Source organism: Gopherus evgoodei, chromosome 23 (genome assembly GCF_007399415.2).
Source record: "Gopherus evgoodei ecotype Sinaloan lineage chromosome 23, rGopEvg1_v1.p, whole genome shotgun sequence".
Lineage (NCBI taxonomy): Eukaryota > Metazoa > Chordata > Testudines > Testudinidae > Gopherus > Gopherus evgoodei.
In genome coordinates, this window is record NC_044344.1 from 10,268,931 (window position 1) to 10,293,207 (window position 24,277).

At 49.7% G+C, this 24,277-nt stretch overlaps 1 protein-coding gene across 2 annotated transcripts in view; it reads right to left on the minus strand.

Moving 5' to 3' along the window:
* The window catches only part of CRHR1 (corticotropin releasing hormone receptor 1), a 95,662-nt gene extending 74,338 nt beyond the window's left edge, over window positions 1-21,324 (minus strand). For both annotated transcript variants that reach the window (XM_030541562.1, XM_030541563.1), the window contains exons 1-2: window positions 21,014-21,324; window positions 2,836-2,920 (exon numbers count right to left, since the gene is read on the minus strand). In XM_030541562.1, the coding sequence (XP_030397422.1) occupies window positions 2,836-2,920; window positions 21,014-21,049 (121 nt within the window). In that variant the 5' untranslated portion in view covers window positions 21,050-21,324. The remainder of the gene's footprint in view (window positions 1-2,835; window positions 2,921-21,013) is intronic.
* Window positions 21,325-24,277: the final 2,953 nt, after the last annotated feature.

Here is a 24,277-nt window from a genome sequence, read left to right on the forward strand (position 1 = left end):
GTGTTGGGCCCCCCACTCAGAAGGGATGTGGACAAATTGGAGCGAGTCCAGCAAAGGGCAACGAAAATTATTAGGGGGCTGGGGCACATGATTTACAAGGAGAGGCTGAGGGAAAAGGGCTTATTTAGTCTGCAGAAGAGAAGAGTGAGAGGGGATTTGATTGCTGCTTTCAACTACCTGAAGTGGGGTTCCAAAGAGGATGCAGTTCGGCTGTTCTTGGTGGTGGCAGATGACAGAACAAGGAGCAATGGTCTCAAGTTGCAGTGGGGGAGGTTTAGGTTGGATATTAGGAATCACTATTTCACTAGGAGGGTGGTGAAGCACTGGAATGGGTTACCTTAGAGGTTTTTAAGGTCAGGCTTGACAAAGCCCTGGCTGGATAATTCAGCTGGTGTTGGTCCTGCTTTGAGCAGGGGGTTGGACTAGATGACCACGTGAGGTCTCTTCCAACCCTAATCTTCTATGATTCTATGACTGTATTTTTAAAAAAAAAATCAAACAAGTTTAGAATGGTCAGAATCAAAATGAAACGTTTCATTTGACCTGTGTTTTATCTTTTTGATTTGTCAATGCTTGTGAACATTTAATTTTCAGACCAAAGACCAAATAATGATTTTTTTTATAATGGCTAGTGAATGGAAAAATTGTGATTTGCCCAGATCTGCTTTCAAAACCAGTTGCAGGCTATAGAGAGGAGAATCATTTGGCTATACAGCAGGCCCAGTTAGCTAGCTCTCTCACCTAACCAAAGGTTAGCTGTGTCCCCTGGAGGGGATTTCTCAGTGACTGAAGCGGGAGAGAGAGACAGGAGACCCTTTCCTGGTGTAAATCAGTATCACTCCATTGACTTCACCCAAGCTATGCTGACTTATGCTGGCTGAGGATCAGGCCCAAACTCAGTGTTGACAGCTCACTCAGTGCTATCACAACTCTCATGACATTTAGTGGGTTTTTTTGTAAAGCCCCAGCTCTTGGAGTCATGGGATTAGGTGATAATCTCAGCTTTCATTTTTTGTAGAAGTATATTTCCAACTTGTGATAGAGCGAGTCTCCACCTGAGGCACCCTCCAGCCTCAGGCCATGGCACAAGAAGTGTGCCTGCCTCAGTTTCCCCTTTTGTGTGCCCAAGAAAGGAACATAATCTCTCTGTGTCCAACACAAAGCCTGCCTCTGGGCATAATTTATTCACATACAGTGCAGCAACTCCCCCCCCCACCCCCAACCTTGTAATAAAAACCATTCTCCAATTCCCACAATAAAGAAAGATACTGCAGGGTTTTTTCCATTCCCCTCTCCAGAGACATCACCTCCAAGTCACCCACCTGAGGGTTAATAGCAGCACTTTGTTACCAGTTCCTTTTGGCCCTGATTGAGGGCCCCATTGTCCAGTATCTTCCCCCAAGCAGCTCCCCCTCCTGCACTGTCCTGCTCCTCCATGCCTGTACCCCTCTCAGCAGGATCCACTGCCCCACAAGAACCCTCTGGCTTCTGGGCTTGGCTTCCGCTGACCCAGCTGGAGCCTCCCCTTTCCGAGGGGCCACTGCCTGAGCCTTCTCGTCCCTGGGGGTCCTGAGTTTTGCTCCGTTCCCACCGACAGCTTTCTTCCAAGCTCCCTGCTCAGTTACTGCTCCCCCTTCAAACTCAGCTCCCACCAGCTCTGCCTTGCTGCTTCTGTCTCTGAGTCCTCTCAGGGGCTGACATTCTGGGTTTCTGCGGGTACGTCTACACTGCAACCCAAGCCCGGGTCGGTGGGACTCGGTGTTTCCAAGCTCACGCTTGAATGTCCATGCTGCATGGTAAATTTGGGTTTGCAGTGGCCAGATCTGGGTCTCACAGCCATGCGCATGCATCCGTGCTGCACTACGCAGACCTTCTGACTTGGGTCTGTGGCTTCGCCTGCGTCCACACTGCAAAATGACAGGGCTTGGACCTGAGTCATAGCGGGACGTGGGCTCTGACCCATGCCCCAAACAGGATCCAACGAGCCAGGTCCTTGGTGCCAGTCAGACTGACAGGCGTGTGGATGGAAGTGGGGGCTTGGGCTCGAACCCAAGTCACAGCCCAGGTTTAGTGTGCAGTGTGGACACACCCTGTGTCTCCTGCTCTTAGACAGCTCTCGCTCACTGCTCATCGCCTCCTTCTGCCTAGAGTTTTCTACTGACGACAAGGCTGATGATCAATAGTGCAGGGCGAACACCCAAAATATGAATGATGTAATGTGGCTCTAACTGGCCAGCAAGGATGTTCCCCCACCATTGTAGGGAGTGCTGAGCGGACACAAAGCTCTGGTGCCCCTCTAGCGCAGGGGGCAGGAGGGAGCGAGATGGAACATGTCTGCACTCCGCCAGTTCTCAGCTGGCGTGCAGTCCCCTGTGTACAAGGACCAGAGTAGCATAAAGGAGCTTAAAAGCCTCACCACCCCCTGGGGCTGGCTGAGGTACATTGAGGGCCTCTCCGGCCCACGGAGCACCCCAGGCCTAGGAGGGCATAAAGGTGGATTGAAGTCTCTGAGCCCCACAACGCCAAGAACAGAAGGCTAGGAGGTCTATACTGCACCAGTTAGAGACCCCGCCCAGAATCTGTCTCGGGGTGTCCTTGTAACTACTGGGGCGAGGTCTGAGCCAGAGCTGGGAGTCAGGTTCTAACACCCAGGACAAAACCTCCCTGAGTTTGCAGTATGGGCGATTTGACCCCAGCGGAACCCCAGAGCCCTTCAGCCCAACTAGCCCTTACCCCAGTGGACAACCTGATCACTAATGTCCATTTGGCAGCACCAGGAACAAAGCTAGATGGGACAGGGAGGTTGGTGGAGGGGAGGGTGGGTAGCGTGCTTACCAGTGGTGTTACTGCTCGGAGGTAAATTCTCACAGTATTGATCCTGGATGGAAGCCAAGACGGGGCTAATCCAGAGGATAAATACCTGCAGACAGAAGAGGAGGAAGAAAGCGCTGTTAGGGCTGTGGGTGGCTGTCACAGTGGGCGATTCTGATCTCACGTACGTAACTCAGGTTTGCTTTGGTCACATTGTCCCAGCCTCCTGATGGGGCCTCAGAGACCTTCCCTTGTATCAACCCTCTCTGAGTGAGGACTGTGCACAAAACCACCTGATCCTGGCCCAATGAGCTGCTCAGAGCCAAATCCATCCCTGGCGTAATGCCCCTGGAGCCAGAGGAATTGCTCCTGGGATGACTCTCAGACTCACCACCGCCCCAGGGATCACACTGCAACCTACTCTGACCCACCACAGCCCCAGGAAACACTTTGCAACCCACTCTGACCCTATTTAGCAATGGCACAACAATTATCATCTTCCTGTTCAGCCTTAGCAGTTGCAGGTACCATGGTGCGGTGAGAGAAAAAGCCTGCAAAGCTGTCTTCACATTCAAACCCTGTTCCCTTATGGAAGACAAATAATAAATACTATAGTGCTGCTAATAAAATCACAGACTTTTACTACATTGTTAAGCTGGAAGATGTTAATGGCGTCCATCGGGGGGGTCTTTGAGCTACAGACAGTCACAAACCTGGTTAAAGTTGGTGGATGTCCAAAGCAAAACCCAAGGGCTTGTCTGATTGGGGAAATTACCCAGAATTGCTATTGTAGAACAAGCTGCTCTGGCACCGCTACCTGTGTGGACACTCTAATCCGGAGTAAAAGTCACTTTTATTCTTCAGTGATTAGTGTGCTTCCAAAATGGAGCCATTAAACTGGAATAAAATCACCCGCCCGCAGTCAGACAGAGAGCGTGTACCACAGCGGATGCTAACTCAGGTCTCCTAACACACAGGCTGGCCCCCTCGCCACTGACCCGTCTGTCTTGCTTTATTTATGGGCACCTGGGAAAATTCTGGCCCGTGGTAAAGCAAGATGCCAGGCAAGGGCTGTCCTTCGACTGCAGCCGCTGGCGGAGAGAGGCAGCGCCTCTGATTTCTTCGGGTGCAGCGTTATATCCTGATGTACTGTCGTGTGGTTTGTTGAGATGAGCTTTGAGCTCCAGGTCCCCGGAATAAAACCGCCTCCCTCTGACGAAGATAAATAATTGGGATGCTTGTCAGAAATGGCCCGGGAAGGTCATTTAGCAAGCCCTCCCCTCGCGGCAGGACATTCAGCGGCAGGCTCTGCTCATTGCAAAGCAGCCTGGGCTCGGTCCTCAGTCACTTGCGACGAAGGAGGTTGTCCGAGGGCACGTTGTGTTCCATTGGGAGCATGGGTTTGCCTAGTGTTACAATGAGGGAGTGGAAGGGTTTAGTGCCGAAGGCAGCACGCGAGCTGATTTTCAGTGGCACTCATGCTGCCCGGGTCCTGGCCACTGGTCCGGGGGGCTCTGCATTTTAACTTCATTTAAAATGAAGCTTCTTAAACATTTTAAAAACCGTATTTACTTTACATACAACAATAGTTTAGTTATATATTATAGACTTATAGAAAGAGACCTAAAAACATTAGCATGTATGACCGGCACGCAAAACCTTAAATTAGAGTGAATAAATGAAGACTCGGCACAGCACTTCTGAAAGGTTGCCAACCTCTGGTTTAGTGCTTTGATCAGGGGAGTCAGGACTCCTGGGTTCTGTTCTTAGGTCTGGGATGGGAGAAGGGACTAGTGGTTAAAGCAGGGAACCAGAGTCAGAACTCCGGGATTCTATTCTTAGATTGTGGAGGGGAGTTTAGGGGATAGAGAAGTAGGATGACCAGATGTCCTGATTGTATAGGGACAGTCCTGATATTTGGGGCTTTTTCTTATATAGGCTCCTATTACCCTGCCCCCCCAGTCCCTTTCCTGATTTTTCACACTTGCTATCTGGTCACCCTATAGAGAAGGGAGTCCTGGGTTTTATTCCTAGTAAGGTCATTGGCTCACTGTGTGACCTTAGGGAAGTCACTGGGTCATATTCATCCCAGGTGCAGCTGCACTAACCAGGACAGAATTTGCCTTAGTTTACCCATCTGTATAAACAGGACGATAATTATTTTTCTCCCTCAGAAGGTTGTTAAGAAGGGTAGGTAATTAGTGCCCATAAAGTGCTCTAGTGAAACGCTGTGTATATGATGTAAAGTATCAGAGGGGTAGCTGTGTTAGTCTGGATCTGTAAAAGTAGCAAAGAATCCTGTGGCACCTTATAGACTAACATGCTCATGCTCCAAAATGTCTGTTAGTCTATAAGGTGCCACAGGATTCTTTGCTGCTGTGTATGATAAGCACCAGGGCTCTGTCTATTTGCTTCTTGCCCCAAATTCTGGTTCAGGGTTGTGATGCTGCCAGATGTTCCACCCCACTCTGGTTTGTGTGTCACTCTAAGTTCTCAGGGTCCCTTCAGGATGAAAAGTCCCTGCGGCGTGTGTGAAGGCTACTCTTACTGGCTGTTCTACCAGGCCACCGATGGGAAAGGCTCCAGACTTTTATTACAGTCATGATGCTCCAGCTGACTCTCCTTTCCACCAAGTCTGTTCTGGGTAATTATAGGCCTGTCAGCCTGACATCAGTCCCGGGCAAGATAATGCAGCACTTGATTGAGGACTCGGTTAATAAAGAATTAAAGGAGGATAATGCAATTAATGCAAATCAGCATGGGTTTATGGGAAAATAGATCCTCTAAAACTAACTTGATATCTTTTTTTGATGAGATTATAAAATTGATTGATAGAGGCAACAGTATTGGTGTAATACATGCAGACTTCTGTAAGGTGTTTGATTTGGTACCACTCAATATTTTGATTAAAAAACTAGAAGAATATACAATTAACATGGCACACGTTAAATGGATTAAAAATTGGCCAACTGATATTACTCAAAATGAAACCATCAATGGAGAATCATCATCAAGTGGGTCTGTTTCTAGGGGGAGAAGGGCCCCATAGGGATCAGTTCCTGGCCCTAGATTATTGAACATTTTTATCAGTGACCGGGAAGGAACCATCAACTCATCACTGATCAAGTTTGCAGAAAATTGGGAGAGTGGTAAATATGGAAGAAGACAGGATATGGAATCAGAGCGATCTGGATTGCTTGGTAACCTGGGGGCAAAAAATCAAACGTATGTAGCTAGGAACAAAGAATGTAGGCCACACTTTCAGGATAAGGGGGGGACTCTATTCTGGGAAGAACTGACTGAAGAAGATTTGGGGTTTGTGGTGGATAATCAGCCAGACATGAGCTCCCAGTGTGACTCTGGGGCTGAAAGAGGTAATGTGATCCTGGAAGGCGTAAATGGGGCAATCTTGTATATTTGGCATTGGTGCAACTGATGCTGGAATCCTGTGTCCAGTTCAGGTGCCCCCAGTTCAGGAGGATCTTGATACATTGGAGAGGGTTCAGGGAACAGCCACATGAATGATTCACAGCGTTAGAAAACATACGTTATAGGGATAGACTCAAAGAACTCAATTAACAAAGAGAAGGCCAAGGGAGGGGTGATCACAGCCGACAAGTATTATAAAGGGGAACAAGTATTTAATGATGGGCTATTCCATCTAGCAGAGAAAAGTATCATCCCATCCCATGCTGGAAGCTGAAGCGAGTATAATTCAGACTGGAAATAAGGCACAATTTGTTAACAGTGAGAGTAATTAACCATTGAAACAATTAACAAGGGCCGTGGGGGGTTCTCCATCACTGACAATTTTTTAAAGCAGGATGGGCTGTTTCTCTCGCGGGCCTGCTCTAGGAATTATTTCAGGGCAGGTAACGCAGGAGGTCAGACTGGATGATCACAGTGCTCCCTTCTGGCCTTGGAATGTCTGAATCTCTCAATTGCGCCTGCTGCAACGGGGCTAGGGAATGCGGGTACTTGGCCCAAACTGGTTTCTCACACCACACCTCCAGCACTGGGAGTTATTTCGCCAGCAGGGGAACCACACGGCTGGTCTGTGAGTTGCTGGCAGAGAAGGGTAGCTCTGGGCATCTCAGTCCTTGTCTCCTGCCCCATCTTTTTTTTAAATTCGTACAGCTTTCGGCACAACTGCAAAAGTCCCTGATGCCCCAGTGCATGTGACCTCCTCCTCCCAGCACAGCTCAGAATACTCACTGTCCTGTCCCAATGATCCCACTGCTGACACCATCTTCAGTCCCTTCCACTGGAGCTCTGCATCTCTTTACATCGGACTTAGTTCCTGTGTGGCACACCAGGCTCCCATAACCTTCACCCTCTGGGATCCCATTTCAAGCCAAACATTCCTTGCTCAGTCACATCAAAGCCAGTTCCCGCCAGGGGAAGGCAGTGCCATGATCCACCCTGAGGGCTTGTTTCCTTCGATTGCAGCATTCAGCCCTTCACCGCTTTGGCTTTAGAGATGGTGAATAAATGGCAAGAATATTTTTCAGAGGGCAAAGTGTCCTTTCTCTTCTCATCCTCCAGGACGGCAGATCAGTTTCATCGCTGGGCAGAGACTGAGGCCCGTGCTATCCAAAGTGGCTAGTGATCCTGGGTACTTCAGATTGGGGACTCCTTTAAAAGAAGTCTGATTCTCATGGTGCTAGGTGTTCTACCCTCTCTTAAAGTCTGGCCCCTTCGAGGGGTCTCCTGTTGGGCCCCTGTACATTGAAGACTTTTCACCCCCTAAAAATAATTAAAAGCCTCCTATCAAAATGAGACCCTCCCCTGCATGCACTTTTAGGATAAGAACAAACACAAGGGTCAGGCCCATGGAAGGCGCTCAGATACTGCGGTGATGACAAGAATCTGGACAGAACAGAATAGAAGCCCCCAGACTCACTAGTAACTTTGGAAAATGTAGGCCCAGCCACGGGCAATAGCAGACTGGGAGTTAGGAGCAGAGGCTTAGAATGGAGTTTGCTCTGCAGCTCTTATCAGAGCTAACAGTCAGCAGGACCCCCTCTGGCCCTGGTTCCAGGCCTGTTTTCCCCAAGCTGGGGCTCAGATGTTCCTCCTGCAATGCCAGACAGGTGCTTGGGCTATCACTGCACAGCCTCTGGCATCACAGCAGGTAATTATAGCGGGATGCTGGGAATAGAATTACGCCTGGGATGTTCCTGACTCTTGGGAATGAAGAACGCTTCAGCCTTCTCTTTGTCTGCAGGCCAGCTGTGGAGGCTGGATTAAGGGGCTTTTCTCACACTAGTCTGCGAAGCATCAGCATGTTCCTCAGCAGCTGTTTTCGAGAGGAAGGCCTAGTGGTTAGGGCCCTAGTGTAGAGGATGAGGGGTCAATTCCCTGCTCTGCTACAGCTCTCTTGTGTGATGCTGGCCAAGTCACTCGGTCTCCCTGTGCCTACCTTCCCCATCTGCAAAACGGGGGTAATGGCACTTCCTTGCCTCGCCGGCGGTGAGGAGTAAAGACTGGGTTGAGCTTTGAGGACGGTTTAGGAAAAGTGCTATAGAAGAGCTGGCAATTAGTATCTGAAGACGCTGCAACTGCATTGTGCAGATAACCTTAGTACTTAAACAAAACCGCGAACTGAGCTTAACACACTAGATAAGTAGGATATAAATTAGCAAATTCTCACCCTGAGTGATAAACAGGCTGGCAGACTCTTAAGGCACGAGTCGCCTTGGCTTTCCCAGGTTTTCACACTCAGGCTAAAAATCCCTGTAGCCTGGGACCATTACTTTCTCCAGTGCAGTCCCTGTTCCTCAGGTGTTTTCAGGTCTGTTGTTGTAGGGAGAGTGAGGTACCATCATGATGTCATTTCTCTCCCTTTTATCTCTTCTCCTCACTTGCTGGAAAGCTCTTTTGCTGTGACCTGGGTCAGACAGTTCCCATTGTGCAGTGCTCTGCACACAGTTCCTGGGGTAATCCTGGTGCTTGTGTGCATTTCCTCAATAAGCCACTCACATTGTTTGGTCTTTCTACTATTGTACCTGAAAGGCTGCTTGTGGGTGTTTTCAACCTCACAACGTTTCAGTAACACCTACCTAGCCAAACTTCATAACTTCACACACGACGATAGCACATGCAATCCAATGAGATATTAACGTCGAGCAGATCAAGACTTTTAGAGTGACACCTCACAAGACAGGCTATGTGTAAGGCAGATCCTCATTACATGACAATGGTGAATAACGGGGTGCCAGGGTGTCACAGTCATTTCGGCATTTCTGGCACTTTTACCCGAACTCTCAGTCTTCCTATCCAAAAGCAGCATGTAGAGGGATCAGTCTGCTCACCACGGAGACCTCACCACTTACGGAAGTTTGTTTGCCAATTCTGCCCGGCAGCTTCTTTCGCAACACGGTGGCTTCCTCCAGCATGGCCAGAAGTGGCAAGTTCAGTCCCCAGCAAAAAGGGAAAGTTCCCCCCAATAACGGGGTAGCAGACTTTTCTGAAAGGTGGGTCTGGCATTTTGGCCGGAGGCTGGGAGATTTCCCTGTGTGAACTGAGCTGACCTGCCCTGGCAATCGATTTCCTTTTTCTCTTTCTCCCTTTGTCTCCAGGATACCTTTCCAAGCCAGCGGGTTTAGGGGCAGTGGAGCCTGGGACTCCCATTAAAGCCACAGCTGCTCGACACTCAGGAAGGACATGCCACTACCTCCCTGCCCCCGAAGTGCCGGAATTAATAACCTGAACATTGACTCTGAGAACAGGCTTGATATTAATATTGACTGTGTAGGCTGAATCCACCTGGATGCTATCTGATGGCTGCTGCCACTGCCCGGATTTAATTGGAAAAGCTCATTGTCTCCTGTCTAAAAATAAGTGATGGCACTTCGGATGTGGGAGGTGGGAGACAACCCACTCCATTTTTCAAAGGGACAGCCCCAGCCTGTCTCGCTGGCTAGCTGGAGGGTCACGAATGGGAGGAATGTAATATCTAGGCTGGGTCAATCCACCAGCTAGATGTGCCATGGTTTCAAAGCTGGGGGACCTATAAATGAACATCTCATCTATTCTGCCTCAAGGGATCCTGCTTAAGACAGAGAGGCAGAGCCCTGGGATAAAACATTCTCCTCACAAGGGAAGCCCTGGTCCACAAGGAAGTTATTTCAATGTCAAGGGATTCACAGCCCTTTCTTTCTCCTTGAGGCAAGCTGGAATGCAGCCATCTCTGGGGTGGAACGTGCGTGTTGTTTAACAGCACTACAGAACAGAGTAGGACTGGAAGTGAAGAAGAGGGGCAAATCCAGTTGAAAGTATCAAGGGAGATTTTAGGGAAGTGCATTTTAATCAAGACACCTGGGCTAACACCTTGTTTCTTATCAAAAGTGCCAGCGGCTCTTAGATGAATATAACCTGCCAGGACCTCGCTTTTACCTGGGGACTGACGGATGGAGAAGTCATGCACCATTTAAAAGGCTACTCCCCAATTCTGCTACATGCCACTGGGCTCTTTAATCTGATACAAACCTTCCTGTGTAAAAGGGACCTGAAGCGGGCATGCCATTTTGGGAATTTGCACCGCACAGACATTTGGATAACATGCCAGCCTCTGAGCTTTGTTCTTGACCGCGAGAGCCTCCAGCCAGGACCCTGGGCTCTGCTGGATGAGAGGGGCCTGTGAAAGTGACTTGGGCTTGCACGGCTTGGGCTCAGGAACTGTTCCACTGCAGTGTAGACATCTGGACTCCTACTAGAGCCCAGGATCTAGGGGGAGGGTCCCAGAGCGTGGGCTATCGACCAAGCCGCAATGTCTGCACAACAATTAAACATCCCCTGAACCTGAGCCCAAGTCAGCTGCCGCGGACCAGCCGCAGGAGTCGAACGGCAGAGTAGACATACCCACACTGACTTCAGAACTAAATAAAACCCTAAGCAACCCTACCTGAGGCACGCTCTCTGGTCTCACGCCACCACCTCCCCGCAGTGTAAATCACTGGCTGCAGCGTAGTTACGCACTCCTCTTTTACGCCCTCCAATGTGACATTAGGATCGGGCCCTGCTGCCAGCTAGAAGTCAGGGCTCCCACTGCAGCCCCTGTTCGGTTTTATAAAGTCCCCTGTGCAACGCACTCTCTGGCACCGCCCCCCTCATGGAATTTAAGGCTGGAAGGGAGCACAGATCAGCTGGTCTGATCCCCGGGACATCACAGGCCCACCAGCCCCACCCTGCACTCATGCACATCAAGCCCAACCTCTTCACTCTGGGCAGACCATTGCTGGGTGGGACACTTCCCAGCCCGGTCAAGGCCGGCGTGCATCTCCGGACACTTCCCAGCCCGGTCAGGGCCAGTGTGCATCTCCGGACACTTCTCAGCCCGGTTGAGGCTGGCGTGCATCTCCGGACACTTCCCAGCCCGGTCGAGGCTAGCGTGCATTTCCGATTTTGTGCGTTACTTTTCCAGTTCCTCCCTAGCCTCAGAGAAGAATCTGGCCTTGACCATGTACTTTGTGGGCCGGTCTCCTCCCTGCTGGAGAGAAAGGCAGTGGCTGAGAGACAAGCTGTCAGCACTTGTTAGCATGAAACAGCTCGGAGGAGAGCCCTGGCGGTGACTGCTGCTAAGAGGTGTGTGAGCGGTGGACACGGAGACATGGTGACCACCCCTGAGCCGCCAGTGACCTAACAGCGAAATCCTCATTCATTAGGATTAACGCTGAGTGTTGCTCCATCTCCAAAGTGTCCAGAGCCATTACCTAATTAATTAATGTCCAAGTCCAAGCATTTCCCTGCTCCGGACAAGACCTGAGCGGGGCGGCTTGAAGGCCTGCAACAGCTTCGGAGCAGAAAGATGGACGGGCAGCTGCCTAATTAGCAATGGGCGATGGAGCTTGGGTTTCCCCCTCTCAGCGGGGCTGAAATTGGAGCGCGAGCCACTAAGCTTTATTAAGCAAACTATTCCGTGCGTTGCAGAACAAAGACATGCCAGGCAGCTGTGTTAGTGTCTGTGTTCTTGGCAGCGCCTCATGGGGTGTCCGTGACAAGTGCTGGGAGACAGAGGGCAGTTTAATAGAATCATAGAATATCAGGGTTGGAAGAGACCTCAGGAGGTTCTAGTCCAACCCCCTGCTCAAAGCAAGACCAACCCCAACTAAATCATCCCAGCCAGGGCTTTGTCAAGCCAGGCCTTAAAAACCTCTAAAGAAGGAGATTCCACCACCTCCCTAGGTAACCCATTCCAGTGCTTCACCACCCTCCTAGTGAAATAGTGTCTCCTAATATTCAACCTAGACCTCCTCCACTGCAACTTGAGACCATTGCTCCTTGTTCTGATGTAAGCAGAGTCAGGATAAGCTCTACCCTGACATCTGGTGGAAAGAATGTCAGAGAGTGTATTTGCATAGGCACGCCTACCCTATCCCAGACTGCCGAGCTGTGGGACTGCTTGGTGACAAATGACTCACCCTCAGTTGGGTAGTACTTGCTAGACAAGGGACATGGGTTCCAAAACCCAGTGAATTGAGAGAGGCTGGGGACAGGTATCTGTGCCTGGGGGTGCAGTCTCCTTGTGGAGCTAGAAGCACCAGTTCTACCCCCTCCTCTCTCCACTCTGGAATGTCAGAGTTGATTTTTTTTATTCCCTCAAGAATCTAAATACAGGTTACTGAGCTGAACTCAACTCACTTTGGGCTAATGGTGCACTAGCACTGGGGCTCCCTCACTAAGAGCTGAAATAACTGAGCTGAGAGCACTGAGTACTGTGCTAACTAGTGGGGGAGCCTGAAGATATGCTGTGGAACAGAGCAGCTGGTGGAGTAGAGCAGTTGTGGGGACAGCTGGACGGATCACGGGACAGCTGGTGGCAGCAGAGCGGCTGGCAGAGTGGAGTAGCTGTGGGACGGGTGGAGCGGCCCACAGAGCGAGCGGAGCCGAGCAGTTTGCAGGGAGAACTAGAGCAGCTCATGGAGCAGAGCAGCTGGTGGAGCGGAGCAGTTTCTGAGGACGGCTGGAGGAGCAGCGTGGAGTGGCTGGTAAAGCGGAGCAGTTCGTGGAGAAGGCGGAAGCAGAACCCACGGAGAGGCAGGGCAGTTGGCCCCGGACCACGTAAGGTGCCCCTTTCTACACAGGCTGCGGGGAGGGACCTCTACAGATAAACTCTCGAACTCTGGGGTGGCATTGACCAGAGACTTTTGAGTTGTTGGACTTTGGGGTGATTGGACTTAAAACCCTAAGGGGAAAAAGGACAGTGCCAAACGTACTTGGAGGTGGGTTTTTGTTTATGGTTTGTGTTATAACCCTGTTTGTGGTGTTTCTCCAGTGGGATGCCGCATTAATTCCTTCCTTTATTAAAAAGATTTTGCTACACTCAGACTCCGTGCTTGCGAGAGGGGAAGTATTGCCTCCTAGAGGCGCCTGGGGTGTGTGGTATGTGAGTGTCCCAGGTCACTGGGTGGGGGCTCGAGCCGGTTATGCATTGTGTTACTGAAACGGAACCCCTGGATATTGAACCCGGCCCTTATTGCTGCCAACTCAGAGGGGCAGAAGGGTTACACTGTCATCTGCCACCACTGAGAACAGCCAAGCTCCATCCTCTTTGGAACTCCCTTTCAGGTAGTTGAAAGCAGCTATCAAATCCCCCCTCGCTCTTCTCTTCTGCAGACTGAACAAGCCCAGTTCCCTCAGCCTCTCCTCATAAGTCATGTGCTCCAGCGCCCTAATCATTTTCATTGCCCTCCACTGGACTCTCTCCAATTTGTCCACATCCTTTCTGTAGTGAGGGGACCGAAACTGGACACAATACTCTGGATGAGGCCTTTTCACAGCTGAGAGTTCCCTGCAAAGAATTTGGTCCCTTCACTGTCAGACGTGGCTCTGACCACGCCCATGCCTCCCCTGCATCAGCTCACTTTTTGCGTGCACGTGCCCAGGCAGCAATGGCTGAGGTGCGTTTAATCACCTTGTAGCTTTTGGGAGCCAGCGCAATTCATTTTCAGCGGGAAGCAGAAGTCACCCATAAAGGATTGTTTGTCTAAACAGGGAAAGAAATGATGCATCTGCCTCGGGCATTGGGAGACTGGGGGTCCATTCTCAGCCCTGACAGGTTTGGTAGGTGACCGGGAGCAAGACACTGCCCACGCCTGTGCCTCAGTTTCCCCATTTGAGCTCTACTCATGAAAAGTGATGTAGAATGGCTATGGCAGGTATTATCAAGGGACGGGCCCCACAGCTTAGGGTGAGAGGCAAATACTTGCAGCGAATAGCTCACAAACAGCCTGTAGTGTCTGGCTTTGCAGTAATGACATCAAAGGGCTCCTGTATTGAGGCTGGCTGGACACGGACAGACCCAGGGGGGCTCGCTAGCTCCCAGCTGGGCTGATGCAGCCTGTGGAATGAATCAAATCAGTCAAAACCCAGCCCTAAACCAGAGACTGTTCCTGCCTGGAGAACCATGGTCCTTTCCTGCAGTGTGATAGAACCTGGTTAACTCCCCTGGCCCCTGGCACTATCCAGGGTTACATAGCTCTGCAATTCCTGATGGCAGGGCCAGAAACGGCCGAGGCGACAGAGTGGATGCATCCCTCATCTCTTGCTAGCAGGGAGGATCCCCCCTCCCTCCTGCCTGGTGTCCTCACTTATCCCTCTGCAACAGGCATGTGAAAAGTTCACCAAGTCAGTGAAGCCGTAAAGTGAAGCTGAGGCCCAAGGGCTTTGCCTTTCCGGAGTCCATCTCGACCCAATCAGGTGCGACGCTGCGGGGGAGGACTCAGACTTTAGCCTGGGAGGCACAGCGCCCTGTAAGGAGCCCGTGGCAAACCTCTCTGACGATACCAGACCAAAACCAAGGGGGAGGATGGACAGAGACGTGACAGCACCCTCCCACTCGCTCTCGGTTCCATCCAGATCCCAGGGACCCGCCGCACTGCCTTTGAACAGCAAGGATTTTCACCGGCCAGTCGAAGGCAGGCGGACCTGACAGGCGGTGCATGCCAGGCTGCCAAGCTGAAGGCCGGACAACTTTCTTCCACGGCCCCAGAAGCACAACAGCTTCCCTGGGCTTTGCAAGTCAGCAGAGGCCCTGGCTGAGAGAGCCCCCGAGAAGAAGCAGAGCGAAGGGGCTGCAGTTCTATTCGGTTTCAGTCGGTCATTTCTTGGAGTATTTAAGGGAGGAAGTGATATATCTAGTAAGAGATATAGAGGGTTAAGTGAGCAAAGTGGGGCAGTGGCACCGCTACAGTTCAGGAGCTTGCTGTTTACTGGCGAAGTGCCCTAAAAGCCACATGCATGCTCAGCTTGTCCCAAAAGTTCCCAAGCTCCATCGGGGGCCAGGGTTGTCTTGGTAGCACAAATTTGAGGCCATTTGGCCAAGGGGTTCCCAAAATACAACGCCCCTAAATATTTCCAGTCCTTATCGCTTATTTTTGCTCACACCAGAACTCAAGCTCACCCCCCATGCCCCCTCGGCTGACCCCAATCTGACATCACCCCATGCGGTTTGATCTTGCCCACTGCCATTTCAGCAAAGCTGGGCCCACAAACTCCAGCGGCCCTTAGCCACCTTCCCATGGTTACGGCACGGTGTGAGGAGAGGTAAGGTCGTCCGGCTGTGTTAGCTGTGCCTTTCCGAACCGTGGCATGGGTAGGGTTAATGGCCACCAGGGGCATGGCTAATAGGGTCATAGAATCACTTTCCTCTGAAATGCACACCCCGGACGTGTGTATCAGGGCTGGGCTAAATGAATGGGGCTGACCAGTCCCGAGCCTCCTGGCGCCTAAAGGGGCAGGCTGCCCTGTTACAGATTATACAGTGATATACGTTGGTCCCTCTGCTTGTGTTTTTATCTGTTCCCCTCCTGCACCCGAGGTCGGTCTTGTCTTGTCTCTTTAGATTGTAAACTCTTTGGGGGCACTGGCTGTCTTTTTGTTTTGTTTGTACCGCACCTAGCGCAATGGGGGCCTGACTAGAACTGCTAGGCTCTATGATGCTACCAATACAAAGTAATACAGCTAATTATAATAATACAGACAGACTCAGGGACAGTATTTTGTAAGTTTCCTGTGCTGTGGACGTCTTTCTTGGCTAGAGCCAGTCAACGTTTTTTTGACCAAAGCATTCTCCCAACATAGCGCGGCAAACCACCTTTTTCATAGGCAAATGTCAATTTCAACAAATTTCTCCCACAGGAAAATTCTAAATGGAAACATTTCATTTCATATTGACATTTTGAAACATTGCTGGTTGGAAAATGTCCAAACCACCGATGTTTTGGAAGTGAAATGTTTTGTTTCAAGTGACAATGTCAAAAATGATATGCTCAGACATTGCTGATCTGGAATTGTTTGGGGGCCTTTTGTGCGGCAACACAATGTCAACATATTTTGGTCCCGTTTCAGGACAAAAATGAACGTTGAAATACAGGGCTCCTATGGGATGGGAATTCCGTTTTCTGAACAGCTCTGGTGGTAACATATCCCCTCAAGGTGAACTTTTCAGCTCAGCCCTGCAGCTTTAGTTTTCTAACAAGCACGGGATGTGCAAATATAATTAGTTAGCTGAGAGTTTGCAACTGGGACCACTGTGGTTCTTGCCTGGGACAAGACCTGAGTTCTGCTACCATCTCACTCAGGGGTTGTGGGCACCTCAGTTTACCCATCCATGGAATTGGATAATGATACTCATCCTTAATTTAGCACTTTGAGCTCTACAATGTAAAGGGAGAAGTTTTTCTGGAATATCTGGGTGAGGTTCTCTGGCAGGTGTTTTGCAGGAGCTCAGATGAGATGGGAGGAGGGATAGCTCCGTGGTTTGAGCATTGGGTTGTGAGTTCAATCCTTGAGGGGGCCATTTAGGGATCTGGGGCAAACATTTGTCAGGGACAGTACTTGGTCCTACTGTGAAGGCAGGGGCCTGGACTTGATGACCTTTCAAGGTCCTTTCCAGTTCTGTGAGATAGGTATATCTCCATATATAGATCACATTGGTTCCTTTGCCAGGGAATCAGTGAACTTCTTGCCTCATTGAAGTCAACGCAAGTTTTACCATTGACCTCAATGAAGCCACGATTTCACACAGAGCTTTAGCTATGAACACCAGCAGACTGGGGAAGGACTGTACATGAAAAAGAAAGACAGACCTACCCCCTTGGAGTAGGCACTATATGAAGGGAGCTGTTCTCTGTGTGTGCTCATGGGACAGACAGGGGACATAATGCAGAGCCCAGATTTAGGGAGAGTGACTAGGAAAAAGACACAAGCCAAAAATGAATAGTGCTTCAACCTTATGTGTGTCAGCTATTTTTCAGGTGAGTTCCTCAGAACATGACTGACTAGAGAGGAGTCTAATATTGCGGCATAAGAAAAATGGCCCTTCTGAGTGAATTTCTTCATCACTCAGTCTCCTCTCCAGTCGCCGTCACTCCAATGAACCTGTCGATTAACTGAAAACTGTGCTGGTTCTCACAGCAGCTCCCCTTCCCAGCCTGTTTGTAGATGAATTTCTGTTATTTTCACCGTCTCTGGTTTTCTCCTAGTCCAAAAATCAATAAGTACAGAAATGAAGGCAGAATTCTGATTCTAAGGGAAAGGAGCCAGCCCCAAATCCAGGGCAACCTTTCACTGCACAGAAATAAGCTTCCAAGGGGGATTCGGTCACGGTTTATTGAAGGGCTTTGTAGCGTGGCCCCCATCTTTTGCATTATTTCAAAGAGAGAGACTCAGATTGGCCGACATGCTCAGAGTGGATGTGCTCTGTACAAAGTGACTCCGCAGGGATCGGGAGGGCACGAATTCATAGGTTTTTTAAGGCCAGAAGGGACAACCGTGCTCACCCAGTCTGACTTTCTGCATCACACGGGCCAGAGAACCGCTCCCAGTGATTCCTACATGCGGTCCGTAACTTCCAGGTGAACTAGACCATGTGCTTTAGGAGGACCTCCAGCTTTGATGTAAAGGCTTCAAATGATGGAGAATCCACCTTCTCCTGGTCTCAGGGGTTAATTGTCCTCCCTGTTAGGAATTTGGGCTTTGCTTCCAGTCTAGATTTGCCTACTGTCAGCTTCCAACCACTGGATCTCATTATTCCTTTGTCTGCTAGATTAAATCTTTCCCTAGACGCAGTGAAAAAAATGCTGGTGATGCATAACTCCACATCTATTCACTCAAGACTAACCACTCAAGAGAGGCTTTTGGGACGCAAACCTTCCAATGGATCTGTGTAAACATATGCAGGGACTCTACACAGGGTTTCTGATTTTCCCATTGGCTTCTCAGATTGTATTTCTGTACAGCCATCTGATAGCACTGATTGCACTATTATCTCATTTGCTGGAGACATGACACAATCCAGGTGATGAGTTCATACACAGACACAGAAACACACACACACACACACACACACACTTCCCTCAGGCTTTTGAGCAGAGGTGTCTCCGTTTTGAATTTCATTATTACTATTATTAGAGCCGGGCAAAAGATTGGCAGCAAAAAGGTTTCTTTCCCCCACCTCCCTTCCCATCAATTTTGTGGCTGGTAAAACAATTTGGAAATTGCAGTAATTGTATGAAATGTCAACATTTCTTGACGAAATGTCACATGAACATTTTTGGGTTTTTTAATCACTTGTAGGATAAGGGTGAACTTTTTGAAGCAAATTTTCACCTCTCTCTCTGGATTTTTTACCGCCATCCAGCACCACAGTATCTGCGCAAAATTGACAGCAATAGCAAAGTCCCTAGTGGATTTCATGGCATCTCTGGCAGTTCTCTCTTTTTGGAGCAAACATTCTACTTGGAGGAGGGGTTTAATTTTCTATTTTTTTTTAAAGTTTAAATGACTTTATTTCTTTTTAGGTTGACTTCTTTCAGGCTGGGTTGCATGGTTGTGATTGGCTGCGTAAATCATTTGACATTGGTTCTGGTTCCCTGATTGGTTGAACTCACTTGGGTGGTCAACAGAGTTAGAAAAAGCCATATTGACTCATTGTCTCCGGGGCCCTGGTTGACTTTTGAGCCACTCAGAACATCTCTGTTCCACTCTGTTGCCACGGAGGAGGGACTCTTAGTTCTCTCAAGCCCTGCAAAGACTGCCCAGGACTTGAGCAACACAGAGGCCATGCCTGGTTTGCCCCTGAAGACACTGGAGAACAGTCCAGCTACTCTACATAGACAGGATGGTAAGAAACCACCAGCCTTTCCGTGGAGAGGCCCTGCCTGGGAGGAACTGATGAGAGGTGCTGGGAGGAAAGTATTGGTGCGGGAAGGGAGCTATGGGGCATGGTGTGATCCATCAGAGGTGAGTACACTGTATGTTAGTTCAGATAACCATCTAAACCAGGATCCTAGTGACGGAGATTTAGGTCAGATATTAGGAAAAACTTTCTAACTATGGAACAGGCTTCCAAGGGAGGTTTTGAAATCTCATCTTTGGAGGTTTTAAAGAACAGCTTGGACAAACACTGTCAAGGATGCTCTAGTCTGCAGTGTTGTTGTAGTCATGTTGGTCCCAGGATATGACAGAGACAAGGTGGGAGAGGTTGGACCAACTTCTGTTGGTGGAAGGGACAAGCTTCCAAGCTATGCAGAACTCCTCCTCAGGTCTGGGGAAGGAAGCAAAGTGACTGATAGTCTACAGATGGGTGAGGTTTACTTGGTCCTGCCTGAGCGCAGGGACTGGACCTGATGACTTCTCGAGGTCCCTTCCAGCCGTATAGTTCCATGACTCTAAGAGGCGCATTGAGATGTAAATTTATTATGGTGAGTCAGGCATATTACTGATTATTTTACACACAGATCTCGAACCTACTGTTGCTAAGGCTGCTCAATTACTTCTGTTCTCATCCCTCTACCCCACTTTGTGAACTGATCATAATTTCTCAAATCGTTTGGGATGGAATTCTCCAGAACTGGTCTCTGCCCAAGGGTGAGTTAAACTTAGAAAGAATGATCGGGGAAAGGTTCAGCTATTTCTGCGATCAAAGACAGTGGAAGTATAGAGAACCATTTAAATTCTAACTCGAAACAGGCAATATTTCCCATTATTTTTGTTAAAAAAACCACCACGGAATTTAGCTACAAAACACTCTGTTAATGCAATAGGATGGTTGCCCAATTAAAAATCCGAAACTCAGATCATTCAAGACAGAAGCTTCCGACAGCTTATTAACACTTATGAACAATTATTAGCGATTGTTGGCACTTCTGACTCCTAGTTTTGCTGCTTAAAATGAGCATCTAAATACTGCTTACCATTCCTGTTGTACAACATACAACCTAACATGCAGACACACAGCGTGCAAACTGCTACTGTGCTAAAAGGGATGATAGAACTCAAACCTCTGCATTTGCTGACTGTCATTTGAAGAATGCAGCCTTTACTGTGCCATTAACGCAGTGTTTTGCATAGAGCTGGTCAAACACATTTCTGTCAATACATTTTTGGTCAAGAAAAATCTGGCATTTTTCAATCCACATGTCCGGTTTGGTGAAAAACATTCAGATGCTCATCGAAAAACAATCCCTCCCCATTTGGCAGTGGAAGAACATTCGGTTTGTAAGTGTTTGGTTTCTCAATGAAACCCTGAACATTTTCATGGGAGAAAAAGAAATGTCATTTCCTGAGCAGTTGGAATGTTGCGTTTTCTGCGCCTCTGAAAAATGAAAGGCGGCGACTGCTTTATTCAGAGCAATTTTGTTTTAAAGTATATTCCTTTGAAAAGAATGTTTATTTCGAAACACAGGTGGGGAGGGCATGACATGTATTTGCCATGACTGCTTCTTCCCAGCCAAGGCAGAGGGGGACTTTCCTCTCCTGCAGTTTAAGGAAACCGGTGAGCAGATGGCTTTACTAGGAAATGAAGCAAGAGAGGTGCGGAGCATCATGCCAGAGGATTTGCTTGGAGGAAAGATGGACTGACACTCTCTCACTGCTGGCTCACTCTCTAGGACACCAGAGAATGTCCTTTAAGCCCATTTCCTTGTGGGTGCCCAGCTCACAATACTGACTCTAATCTGCATGAAAGCAAAGTCATGCAGAAACTACCTCCACTTCTCTTTGCTTCCTGGCTGGAAGTTCATCTGGTATGTGCACCGATGTTTCTGTTCAGGGCACTCTCCCCAAACTACAGTGTCACCCAGCAGAATCCCCAGCCCAGTGTTTCACAATCCAGGGATACGACATCCCAAGGGGGCCCTATCTCTGGGGCGGGGGACAGGGCTGGCAAACCCAGCAGGAGAACCGGAGAGGCTCTTACCTGAAGGAAGATATGAGGACATGTCCACAGCACCATCCTGGGGCTTTTAATTCCTCCCCGGCCCAGCTGCCCCAGGCATGCTCCCTTCTGCTGGTTGGGAGCAAGGCGCTGGGCTGTTTTCAGAGGCTCTCGTCAAGGAGAAGGGGTTGGGAGGAAGCCAAGGTCTCCCAGCTTGGGGAGCAAGGTCTCTGGGAGCAGGCGCTGTCCCTCTGCTCCAGCCTATGTCCTCCTGTTATAAACTCTCTCCTCTCCGGCTCCTGGATCGCCACCTTCCAGCTCCCCTGTTCGGATGGGGCTGGCTTATATCTCTCCTCGCCATCCTCCCACCAGCTTCTCTCCTCCTCCTCCTCCACAGCCCTCCCCCCTCGTCTTCCCACTCCCTCGCCCTTTGCAACAGTTACTTCCAACCTGCCCAGCCAAGGGGAGGACCCGATTCTCTGCAGCTCCCTAATGCCTCGGCCAGTCCCTTCTCCTGCAGCAGCGGGTCAGCCGGCGGATGCCAGCAGCGAGGCTGGCGCTGCAGGGGCTGAGCCCGGCGCATCGGCTGCAGGGGGGAGGCTGTGGCCGGGGGAGGAGGCAGGATCCTGGGTATTTTTAACTCACTCCTGCAGCGCTGCAGGCGCGGAGCCGGTGGGACGCCCGGCGCGGCCGGACATGGCAATGGGAAACTGTCCAAGGCAGGGACCGAGGAGCCCGGCCGGAGCGCGCCAGGCAGGCTGGGGCGCAGGGCGCACGGCGGAGCCGGGAGGCAGCAGGCTGCAGGGAGCGGGACAAAGGCTGGGAGCTGTCCCGGGTGGGGGTGGATCTCTGCCGCCTGCCCGCAGCTAGGGGGGCTGGGACCCACGCCTGTGCCAGCAGCCGCCTCTGGTGTTCCTAGGGCGGTACTGCGCCCTGGCTCCGTCCTCCGGCTCTGCTGGGGGAGATGCGGCTGGGCAGGGGATTTTAGGAAAGTCTCAGCAGCTCTGGGCCTTGTGGGAGTCTGCCTCCCCCTTCCACCCCCACTCCTAGGGCGATTATCCCCCTCCACAGCCCAGGGCACCCCCCGTCTCCTTCTATGACAGCCCTGCACTAACCTGCAACCCCCAGATTTAATTCACAGGTGTCTTTGCAGACACATGGCTCATCTCCCATACCCCAGTCCCTTGTCTGACCCAGGAAACGTGAGAGCTTCAGAGCAAGTCCTGTGAACTCCGACGCCAATGAACTTTGAACCCGAATTAAAATCAGTGTAATTTATCCCTATCTTACAGCAGGGGAAACTGAGGCACAGACCGGGGAAGTGACTTTGCGCAAGGGGACACAGTGAGTCGGTGGCAGAGCCAGGAGTAGAATCCAGGGGTCCTGGCTCTTAACCTCCAGTGCTCTAACTACCACTCCAGGAGAGCCTGGGAAGTGCTCCGAAAGAGAGCTGAGAGAGAGCCCCCAGGGGTGACAGCCTCATGGTCACTTTCCCTGGGACTGCTAGGGGATAGAGTCAGGACAATATAGCTGCCGCTTCTTGTTTTGTTTCTTGGTATTCCAGGAGCCAGGGTACAATTTTCAATTTGTTTCCAGGACAGGAGGGATAGATCGGGCAGAGGATTTTATTCCTGGCTGCCTAGTGGGCCTGGGCAGAATCATTTCCAGGAGAAGCCAGCAGAGGAAGAGGTGACTTTCTAAGAGGAGGTCAAGGAGTGGTTCAAAGTATTGCAATGCAATAACATTGCTACATTTCTGGGGGCCATAATACTCGGGCTACCTGGATGGATGTAATATTCCCTAACGGTCCTAGCCCTTGTAGTGTACTGAGGCGTTACTGAAGTGTTCAGGGATGTTATATTGTAACATTTTTCCTATGGGTCAATCTCCATTAATGGGACCCTGGGTTATCCTGCTTTGTGTGAGGTGCACGCCAGCACTCTGCAGTCATGACCCTCCGCACCCCTGCTTCCAGAACTACTCCTGCAGGCTTTGGCGGGGCAATGGTGATAGAATGTGGTGCGGTCTTGTAGAAGGGTGATTGGGGTTAGCCAGCCCCAGGGAAATGAATTGGGAATATACCTGCCTGGAATGAAATTGGTGCCTGTGAAGGAAACTGTCATAAACAGATGGTTAAGGGTTAATGTCTCTTTTACCTGTAAAGGGTTAAGAAGCTCAGTAAACCTGGCTGACACCTGACCAGAGGACCAATAGGGGGACAAGATACTTTCAAATCTTGGTGGAGGGAAGTCTTTGTTTGTGCTTTTTGTGTTGTTTGTTGGTCGCTCCGGACTGAGAGGGGACGGGACATCATTCCAGGTTCTCCAAATCTTTCTGAATCAGTCTTTCATGTTTCAAGATTGTAAGTAATAGCCAGGCAAGGCGGATTAGTCTTATGTTTGTTTTCTTAACTTGTAAATGTGTCTTTTTGCTGGAAGGATTTTAACCTCTGTTTGCTGTAACTTTGAATCTAAGGTGGGGGGGAGTCCCTCTGGTCTATATGAATCTGAATACCCTATAAAGCATTTTCCATCCTGATTTTACAGAGCTAATTTTTACCTTTTCTTTCTTTAATTAAAAGCTTTCTTTTTAAGAACCTGATTGATTTTTCCTTGTTTTAAGATCCAAGGAGTTTGGATCGGTGAGAAGCCTCTCAAGGCAACCCAGGGAGGGGAAAGTCTGGGGGGAAAAGGAGGGAGATGGTTAATTCCTCTTTGTTTTAAGATCCAAGGGGTTTTGGATCTGTGTTCCCCAGGGAAGGTTTTGGGGGAACAGAAAGAGTGCCAGACACTAAATTCTGGCTGGTGGCAGCGTACCAGATTTAAGCTAGTAATTAAGCTTAAAAGTGTTCATGCAGGTCCCCACTTTTTGTACCCTACGGTTCAAAGTGGGGGAAAAACCTTGACAGAAACAATCAAGGGATTCAATAGCATTTTATCTGGTGAATATGACCAGTTACCAAAACAGGCTTTTTAAGTGGTTGGTCCTGTTGAAGAAGTTATTGCTAAAGCTCAGAAGCTGTCTGAAGAACATGCCCAAATGGGACTATTATATTTGCATTTGGTCTTTTAAACATCTGATACATGCGTACATTGTGTGTGTGAAACAGCTCCAATCTCAGAGGTCTCTAGTTTTTTTCCACATCTACTGGAGAGAAAAAAAGTCCTTTTTCCTGGAAAAAAACAAAAAAAAAAGACTCAGTAGGAAAAAACCAGCTAGTCACCGAGGTCCTTTTCTGTAAGCAATCACAAGACGTCAGGGTACGTGCATGTGGCATGAGCAAAAAGGAGTTAATGGCAAATTCCC